This window comes from Penaeus japonicus, unplaced genomic scaffold (assembly GCF_977035675.1).
Source record: "Penaeus japonicus unplaced genomic scaffold, GWHDUDI00000001_assembly GWHDUDI00000022, whole genome shotgun sequence".
NCBI classification, from domain to species: Eukaryota; Metazoa; Arthropoda; class Malacostraca; order Decapoda; family Penaeidae; genus Penaeus; species Penaeus japonicus.
This window is the reverse complement of record NW_028234424.1, coordinates 20,441,457-20,451,456: the sequence shown is the minus strand read 5'-3', so window position 1 is coordinate 20,451,456 and position 10,000 is coordinate 20,441,457. Positions and strand designations below refer to the sequence as shown.

At 35.2% G+C, this 10,000-nt stretch overlaps 1 protein-coding gene across 2 annotated transcripts in view; it reads right to left on the bottom strand.

Moving 5' to 3' along the window:
• Positions 1–10,000, bottom strand: part of LOC122262768 (kinetochore protein NDC80 homolog) — a 10,790-nt gene that overhangs the window by 366 nt on the left and 424 nt on the right. For both annotated transcript variants that reach the window (XM_043030900.2, XM_043030901.2), the window contains exons 2-13: positions 8,935–9,029; positions 8,480–8,680; positions 6,899–7,097; positions 6,382–6,502; positions 5,132–5,340; positions 4,808–4,957; positions 4,546–4,671; positions 4,149–4,295; positions 2,201–2,452; positions 1,986–2,093; positions 977–1,092; positions 1–525 (exon numbers count right to left, since the gene is read on the bottom strand). The exon at positions 1–525 is cut by the window's left edge and continues 366 nt beyond it. In XM_043030900.2, coding sequence (XP_042886834.2) covers positions 339–525; positions 977–1,092; positions 1,986–2,093; positions 2,201–2,452; positions 4,149–4,295; positions 4,546–4,671; positions 4,808–4,957; positions 5,132–5,340; positions 6,382–6,502; positions 6,899–7,097; positions 8,480–8,680; positions 8,935–9,023 — 1,905 coding nt within the window. In that variant the 5' untranslated portion in view covers positions 9,024–9,029 and the 3' untranslated portion in view covers positions 1–338. The remainder of the gene's footprint in view (positions 526–976; positions 1,093–1,985; positions 2,094–2,200; positions 2,453–4,148; positions 4,296–4,545; positions 4,672–4,807; positions 4,958–5,131; positions 5,341–6,381; positions 6,503–6,898; positions 7,098–8,479; positions 8,681–8,934; positions 9,030–10,000) is intronic.

Below are 10,000 nucleotides of genomic sequence, written 5' to 3'. Positions count from 1 at the left end.
AAAGATAAGTGAAAATATGAAATAAAATGAATTTGTAGGTAAAATGGATGAATTGAAGCTGTACATGCCACAATATCAAGGATTCTATAACAACTAGTAATGAGACAGACATACAAGAATATAAAATCTTTTATATAAGAGGGGAAAAAATCACATAAATACATTTTTTCATACATGATGTTCCACAAAAAGTCCCGTCAAACCCTCAAAGTTTAAACTTGGAGCAGACACCAAAGAGAAAGAATAACTTTCGTCTGGTAAGTAGCATTCCCCTTACATGTTATCAAAAACTAAAGTAAGATTCTATACACTGCGTCAGCATTTAAAAAATAAAAAATTTATTCTTTATTTTCAGTATGCAAAGATTCTACAAGTTTTCTGGTCACATTTTCCACTGTGAGTTTGTGCTTCAGGGCTTCCTTCTGCTGCCACTCTAGATGCTCTAGAGACACATGACACACGCGGACCAGGAACTCTGCACCAGATTGCATGCGCTCCTTGCCATTTAACTTGACGTTCTCCAACCTGTAAGGGGATGATGGTTTATTATCATTGTCACAATTATCTGTTTGGATTATCTATTATGTTACTCTATTTATTTATTCATATTACTCATAATATAACAAAGTAAATGAAAGGAAGAATTAAAAGTTAACAAGATGAAACTGAGAAAGACAAGACAAGAAAGAAAGAAAGAAAGAAAGAAAGAAAGAAAGAAAGAAAGAAAGAAAGAAAGAAAGAAAGAAAGAAAGAAAGAAAGAAAGAAAGAAAGAAAGAAAGAAAGAAAGAAAGAAAGAAAGAAAGAAAGAAAGAAAGAAAAGAAAAAAAAAGAAAAAAAAAGAAAAAAAAAAGGGGGGGGGGGGCATAGGAATACAGAGCAAATGAACAAGGGAATATCAGTGAAAATGTACATAAAAATCTCCCATTACAAAAGAACAAGAAAGAAAAACAATGAGAAAAAGGAGAGAGGACTTACTCTTCCTTGTCTTGCTCTAATGCACACTGCCTCTGGTAGAGTGAAACCTTTTGTGACTTCCGTGCCTCCAGTATTTGTTGATGCAATCGATCACTCTCAACTTGCATCTCCTTCTCCTGTTTGCAAAGGGGTATTTTGCATTTGATAATAAATATATGTAAACAATTGCTTATATAATCCTACATGAGTAATGCTTTGCATCATTTGTCTCAGAGTAAAGTTGAAGTCATGGACACAGGTTTTTAGCAGGTAATTCACAGCAGTTTCAGTAAAGAAACTTCTACTATATACATGTCATTAAAACCTGTATATAGCAGATGGCTTCTATTCAACTTCCTATTCTTTATTCCATACAGACCTTTATCATGTCATTGTACATCTGTTTCTGCAAAATGTAAAATGACACCTTACCAAGTACTGTATGAAAATCAAGAATAGCAATGAAGAACAGATTGACAAGACCGTTTTAAAGAACTGTGACATTCTACACCACAGCACTAGTCTTGGGCCTGTGTATGATGTCCCACATGTGTCACAAGAGCATGCCAAGGCTCAAGTCATACTCTTAGCTTCTTGACACACGTGATGAAGACCACTATGACATTTCCTGCCCACCTGCCTCTCATACCTTTTACCTCTCATCACAGACAATTTTGCTTCAATATTGCAAGGGATATCGGTCAGATTTTGAAATGCCTTTTCTATATTTACAAAGTATCAATGGCATGTTGAGCTCAGTCTTATTTCTTTTATAACTACTAAAACAAATATGCAGCAACACAAACAGGGAAACAGACACATACAAAAATTCATGTTTTTTTATTATATCTAAAAATATGTCTTGTTTAGAATAAATGCAAAGTAGTGTGTCCAATTATATTACCAAATGAAATAAAGTTAAAAAATTAAATGTTGTCATGTTGCATATCTATTCCAGCCTAGAAGGCCTACATCAAATATCATACAATAAACCAGAATAAAATAAAAAAAAAGATATATGAAATCATACCTCAGCTGTAATTTCATTCTTTGTCATCACGATATCTTCTTCCACTCTTCGTAACTTATTTTCAAGCTTTGTCATCTGGTCCTTCTTTTCAACAAGCATCTCATTAACCTGTAAGAAACATGAATGAGTTCATCCAGTCTTACTGTAATGGGACATAAATATCAGTATATGGATAAGACACCAACTACCCCACATATACTGGAGATAATACTTACCATACTAATTTCCTCCTCCTTTCGGATCAGCTGCTTTTGTGCTTCGTACATGGCATATTTTGCGTCCTTCTTCCTACTTCGCAGATCATCAAGCAATGTGGTCTGCCAGTGGTGGATATTCTCAGATACATCAGCTGATGAGATTTCAAATTCCTCGGGAAGGTCCAGCTGACGGACCAGTTTGTTATAGGCGCAGATACTTTCACAAAGGTTTGACTGAGCTTTGCCCAGTTCCATCTCCAGTGACCAAATCTACAAGTAGAGAATATAAAGAATAAAAGAATTTAATAAAATCTGGATATTTTGTCATCCATTCAATTTACTGTTCCCTATTATGTGAGGTGCATCTACTGTAAAGAAAGATAGAAAAAAAGAAAGAAAACGACAAAGAAAAAGAAAGAAAGAATAACACACACACACACACACTATGGTGGATGATGTGATATTACATCATGGGAATATTTCACTCCCGCCAGGTAATGACCTATCTTGTCATGATCTCTCCCTCAAAACACATGCTTTACATTGTTACATATACATATACTCAAAGGAGTTCCATTTGTATAGACACATTATTTTTCACTTGTGAACATAGTGTAAACGAATACAAAAACCATCTATTATCACCAGTTAAATTGGGCAGATGAAAAGCCCTCTGAGAGATCTATAAACGCCCCAGCACGAATTGGGTTAATAAAGGCACTGAGAAATGAGGGTTCAGCTTGACTCTGGGATGCTGTTGCTTGAGAACTATCACTGCCATAACCATAAAATGCCAAGCATACATACAGTGCAAAAAACAGAGATCGGCTGCCATTGTTACTGGCTTTAAAAGATAGCTAATGGATGCGCAAGTGGTACAAATAATAAACTTCCATAATAAATGATTCAAAGGACAATATCATTTGTTACAAAAACTAGACATCTTGCATATCACAGGCTAAAATATATATAAATTCTGTATTAACCCATTTTCTAGCGGAGATTGTCCAATGCCGGGGGCGTTATATTATTCTTAGGCAAAAAAAAATTGAATAGCCGGACAACTGTGGCCCCCCCGGCAACTGGGCTTTTGAATGCGCGGTACACATGCTGTACCACCCGTCCTGTGTGGGTTAAAACATTGAGCACCGAGTTAAATAATCAAAAGGAGATATTTCTTTATGGCTCACTCATTTTTGTTTTTTTGTGCCTTCCTTTTCTATCAAAGGCTCATAACTCTAACTTAAACAGTAAAAGACTATAAGATGTGTAAATATGCAGCAAAAATGAATAGAAAACCAAATAAATAAATACAGACTAAAAAATCCAGGTTACTGCTGCAATCAATGGAATTTATTTTCCTTAATAATTTTACCACATTCTTTTTACACAAACTCTGACAGCTTTTACGAAGAAAAACAATGAAGTAAAGTTAATAAAAGCAGAAAGAGAATGAGGAGAAAAAAGGAAGTTACATAAGTAAAATAATAAGAAACAAAAAAAAAAAAAAAAAAAAAAAAAATATATATATATATATATATATACATACGTATATATATATACATGCGTATATATATATACATGCGTATATATATATACATGTGTATATATATATATATACATATGTATATATATATATATACATATGTATATATATATATATACATACGTATATATATATATATACATACGTATATATATATATATATACATACGTATATATATATATATATACATACGTATATATATATATATACATACATATATATATATATGTATATACATATGTATATACATACGTATATATATATATATATATATATATATATATATATATATATATATATATATATATATATATATATATATATATATATATATATATATATATATTATATATATATATATATATTATATATATATATATATATATATATATATATATATATATGAGTACACTTTATACCTGAGAATCCTGATCCTTTCCCTGGGCTTGAAGCTGTGATATAATGGTAGCAACTTCATTCGCATGGTTCTTAAACCTTGCCAACTCCCCTACATTCAAAGCCTGCTGTTCCTTCAAAGTTTCCAAGCGAGAAACTTCCTCAAAAACCTGTAGATGTATAGGAGTGAAAGTTAAGTCATGTTCCTTGTCCTTGTAAATAATTTTTTTTGTCTAAAACTTTGAGCATATTTCAAATTCTCAACTTTCCTAGACAAAAATGAACTTACATTCAACATAATAGTTAAAGATATCATACTTGTGATAAAATGTAATGAAGAATTAACCAAAAAATTATGGTTTTCAATATATACTTGCTGACACAACATTAACATACTAGTATATGAAAAGAATATCATACCTGCATTCTAACAGCTTTAAGCTCAGCCAATTTTGACTCAATCTGTGAACGATCACCATCCTTTGCAGAAATATGTACTTGCAGCTCTCTGCAGTACTCTGACATTTTCTCACTGTCAGCTACAAGCTATAAAAAAAAGATGTAATCCTACTATAAAGAAGGAACAAAATTACACAAATCATTATTTGCATGCTCTGTTTATGACAGAAAAAGTGGAATACTTTCTTCACTAAAAAGATTCTGAGAATGAATGGACTGGTACCTGAGTGTACTGGTGGTGTAACTGTTGTAGTCTTTCTGGTCCATTGCTCAGGTTATTTACCATGTCTTCAAGCCTTTCATCCTCCTCCTGTATTTGCAGAAGATCCTGAGCTCTCACACCCTGTGCTTGCTCTAATACATGCCTGTATTCCTGCAGATAGTAAAAGCATGTTATGGTCTTTATAAGCATTATATTATTATTTAATATATCAAAAGGAATATTCAAACAAAAAAGAAGATAGCCATGCTTAACTTAAACCTTGATTTATAGCATATCCATACATACACACAAGCAAGTGATAAATTCGAAATTCCAGAGACATACCTCTAACTGAGCCTCACACTTTTCTGTATCGTCGTCACAGTTGGCAAGTTCAACCAGTACAGTAAACCTAGACTTAGCCAGATTGATGTCACTGTCAAAGTCATTTGGAAAGGCAATGGGTACTGGGTTGATGTAGTTAAACATGTTCACTACGTCCACCAACCATGCCAGCATAGCCAGAACAGAGGGCCAAGTGTGGGGAGATCCAACTGTATGTGAGAGAACATATGTGTTAGTACCATATTTACAGGAAAACCTTGTTTCACCCTAACGTCATATGTGCAAAGTTCACTTACATGATTTTGAAAACCAACCATTTCCAGTTTTACAGAAGTAATTATTAAGTTACGACAGGATAATTTTGTACATTTGTTGAATACTCAAATTAGATAAATTTGATTGCCTTACTAAGAAGTGTATTATACTGTCTTCATGAATAAAGCTGGAGTACAAAGCATATATTAACCCCTTCACTACGAGGAACCGTATACTGCGTCATGGCTGAGTTCTGTTGGAATTAAGTTTTCTTTCTTCCGGATACTGGAAGATCTTTCAGAATGGACGTCGTATATGATACTATGGATTACTTGACTTTCATTATTATAATATAACAGTGGGATTGGCTTATACCAGGGGAGGTACCGATGCACCCTGCTAGCAATCATTATTATTTATTTATGGAACATTATGTAAAAATATAAAACTTATTATGATTAGTTTACCATACTAATTCAACCGTTTTCTTTTGTCATCTGAGTGAGGCCTCCCACCAAGGTCACTCTTTCCATCTTCCTCCCAACCCATGTAAATAACTTGTCACATGCACATGGGGGAAGAGGTTAACTATGCATATTTTGATATATAACACATGATGATTATGTTGAGGTTTTGGCTTAAAACTTTTCATATTCAATAGCGACGTTTAAAATTTGGCGTGCGCCGGCAGCCCAGATGCGGCGTGGGGAGCATCTTCTACTGCCCGTAGTGAAGGGGTTAACCTGATAATGCCAGGATATTTTGAAATGTGTAGGCCTAACACCTTAGGCTATTTGCCTACTGAAGCCATAGCCACCCACTATGCGCATGATCAACCAGTGTGGTGGCCTTACAAAAAACTATGACAGGATATTGTGTCCTGGTTACAAGTGCTGCCACCACATGATGTGATATGTCATTTGTCATTAACTGAACATGACACTGACAAATAAATAGAACAAAAAATAGAACAGTAAGGGAAAAAATCAACTAACCTGTAATGAAGGATGATTTTGACATCTGCACTGGATATTTCCAAAGTTTCAATAGCCGAGGAATTTCCTCTTCGAATCTGTTTGGCATATTGTACTGGCCATCAAGATGCCTATATATAAACTGAAAAAGAATATATAAATAAATACTTAAATATAATAAATCCCTTTTAACCCACTCACGCCGGATGACGTGCTGACACGTTTCGTGGTTTTCGCGTCAGACGCCGCCAACGAGATATCTGGCCAAGGCCGGCGCTCGGGGTGAGCGAGCGGGCAGCCCAGGCTCGCGGCCCGTGCGCCCGAGAATCTCGAAGCGTTCAGATGATGCGTTCGAAAACCTCGGTATAGCGACCGTGCAAAGCCGGAATGGCCCCGGCGTGAATGGGTTAAGTGTAATCTTAATGATATCCAAATTATCATCCATTGCTAGATTAAGAACAATATCATTACCAGTTACTGAATAAATTGCAATTAAGTTTTCAAACATAAACTTGGTCTCAAGCTCCAAACCACTTACATTGAATATATTTGCAAAATCCTTTGTGGATGGTGTGAGAAGTGTTCTTCGCTGAAGCTGGTGCTCGTAACCCCCACTGACAAGGAAGTCCAGAATTTTGTCCACGCACTGGCTCTTGAAATTGGAGTCTGTGATGGGACGGACCTCCTTCCTTGCTTTCCCTCCCATGCTTGAGTTACGGACTGAATCCATTGACAGTCTGTGGGTTTGAAGGGTGACCATAAGTTCAAAATCAGGATACCTGCCAGTTCTCTCAAAACGTTACCTTGTAAAAATCTAAAAATGCACAACCTGCTAAATATAATTTGAAGTGGATAATTGAAAAAATGATCTGAACTCTGAATTCACATAAAATAAATAAAGCTAAATTAAGTAAAATCATTGATAAAAGAAATATATACATTTTTTAGAAAATATTTTCACAATGCTATCTAGAAAAGCAGGCCCTATAATTACTCCTCCAAATGAAAAAACAGGTTATGGAATGTGTGACATTGGAGTCCTGGCCATCTGAAATGGGTGATTGCCCACTAATGCCCTGGGATTTTTTTTTCCTGCAATATTTTAGGGCAATATACAAGATCAATTACAGATACATGTGCAATATATATTATACTGGTAATGAAAATAATAATAATGATAATAATAATTTTAAAAAATGATAATTGACAATAGACTAAAATTGCAACAAAAATTGCAAACCTGATTTGAGTCTGATAATGAATACAGGCTTCACTGCAGTAATATTCACAGAACACATTCCATATCTCTTTTTGTGGACATTTAAATATTTTCTTGGACAAAGATCAACCTACTGCTACAACTTTCAATATTTCTCTCAGAGACAAATAGGAAATCAAACTATTTTTAATTTTAGCCAATGACATATAACAATGAACATATGAATAATAAAAATCCCTGACACTTGAATATAATAGATTATATATACATAATGTTATATGCCAACTAACTTTAGGAACTTCATCAACAAAATAGTAAACTTTTACATTATTTGTTAACCCATTCACGCCGGATGACATGCTGACATGTTTTGTGGTTTTTGCTTCAGACGCCAGTGATGAGATATCTGGGCAAGGCCGGCGCTCGGGGTAAACGAGCGGGCAGCCCAGGCTCGTGCACCCGAGAGTCTTGAGGTGTTAGGTGTATGCGTTCGAAAACCCTGGCATTATGACCATACAAAGCCTGAATCGCCCTGGCGTGAATGGGTTAAGATTTATAAATCCTAACACAACTTAACCAGGGAAATTTCCCAGATATATCATGATTCAAATATATAATAATCAATTCATTTGATTAATCTCTCTTCTGTGATAACATTCCTAAATTACAAGTACATAGCTATTCTTAGCAAAGGAGGAAAGAATATAATGATTCTGGTGAAACATTAACTCTGTAAATTCTAGAGCATTTCTTCATAACCAATTAAAGTCTGTAATAAACAAGTCAGCAATATTTCCAGTCCCTGTAAATTTGCTGAATAACTTTCATGCTTTACAATGAAATAGTGTACAAGGCAAATGTTCCTGCCAATGTGCAACAGAATTCTATTGCACTACTAACCTGCTGACACTAGGAGCAGGAGCCAATGTATTTGAGGAAATGGCATTGTTCCGAGTGGGGGTAAACCTTCCTGATGCAATGGAGAGTCGGTTGATTCCTTCGGCACTGATGCGCTTACTTCTGCTGGCTAGTCTTTTGGCACTGTCTGGTTGTGAGGCTTTGGGGAGGTATGATTTCCTCGTCTGTTGCCCTGCACTCCGTCTGCAGTATAGAAATGATATTACATGTGTACATCATGAGGTTTATTAAAAAAATTGAAATGTTCTGTTTCATAATCTAGGTCTTTTGAAAGGAGGTATACTCAACCTGCCCTTTAAAATCAAGGTAAAGAAATTGATAATGTCCCTATACATGATACTATCAGTGTTCAGTGCATTCTTGAAATGGATTCAAGAATTATCTTAAAAATATAAGTTAAAATCAAAAGCCAAAGTCAAAAGACAGTCCTAACTTACCTGTTATTAGGCGTATTGTCTGTGTTTCGAGGTTTCAGGGCACCTGGCCGCTGTACACTCCCTGTCCCTAAATTTGATTTTCGCATCATCTTGGCCTGGAAATTTTTAAATGTTTAAAAAACACATATAAAATAATAATTATAATAATAACAAATTTCTCCTTAACCCGTTAACGACGGGTGACTAGATATCATGTCTAGTGGTTTTTGGGCCACACTCCGGGGATGCGTTATTTTGTCCAGCCCGGCGTACAGGAGGAGTCAGCGCACAGCGCTGGCTCGCGGCCAGTGCGGCCAAGAATCCCGACGCGTTAGACTTATGCATTCAAGAGTCCCAAGATTTTGGTCTTTTTAAGCCGGATTGGTCCCGTCGGGAATGGGTTAAAAATGTATTTGAGGTGCAAAATGCAAATGTCTAACCTTGTCAAAACTACTTAAGTCACAATGGGTATTTCAGTAGTTTTACCACCATATCTTTCAGACTGGTGTAATATTTTCCCTGGCTGGCTTGGAAAAAGATGGTTGAAATTCAAATTGGTTTCTTCATATCTGCTCCAGATATGAAGAAAGTTACTTTAACTTTTTCGAAAGTAATGCCATCCACAGCAAATTTCCTGTACTATGTGATCCCCTGCCCCTACAGAGCAGACACACCCCAAGCGTTTGTGGTGCATGGAAATCAATTGCAAAGATATAGAAAAAGCAGTAATAACCCAAGATACAATTTTTATTAACAAAACAGTTCATAATGTTGGCTGTGACTTGCCTTTGATCTATTCCAATAGAGATGGTGAATATTGCAAATAGGCTTGACTATTAGATAATATAATGATTTTTTTTAGCTTTTGAATGCTTCTTATTCTACAATTCCCCTGATATCCATCATATACTCCTCAACTATTGGGGCCACCATTATCCTTTTAGTTTCTGATGGGACTAGATGCTAAACTCATTCAACACATATCAACTAATCATAATATATGCTATTCACCTAAAATTCTCAAGCCTCTATTCCAAACTAACTCTTATATCTACCAAAAAATTAACCTTATCTAACTTAGCCGTAG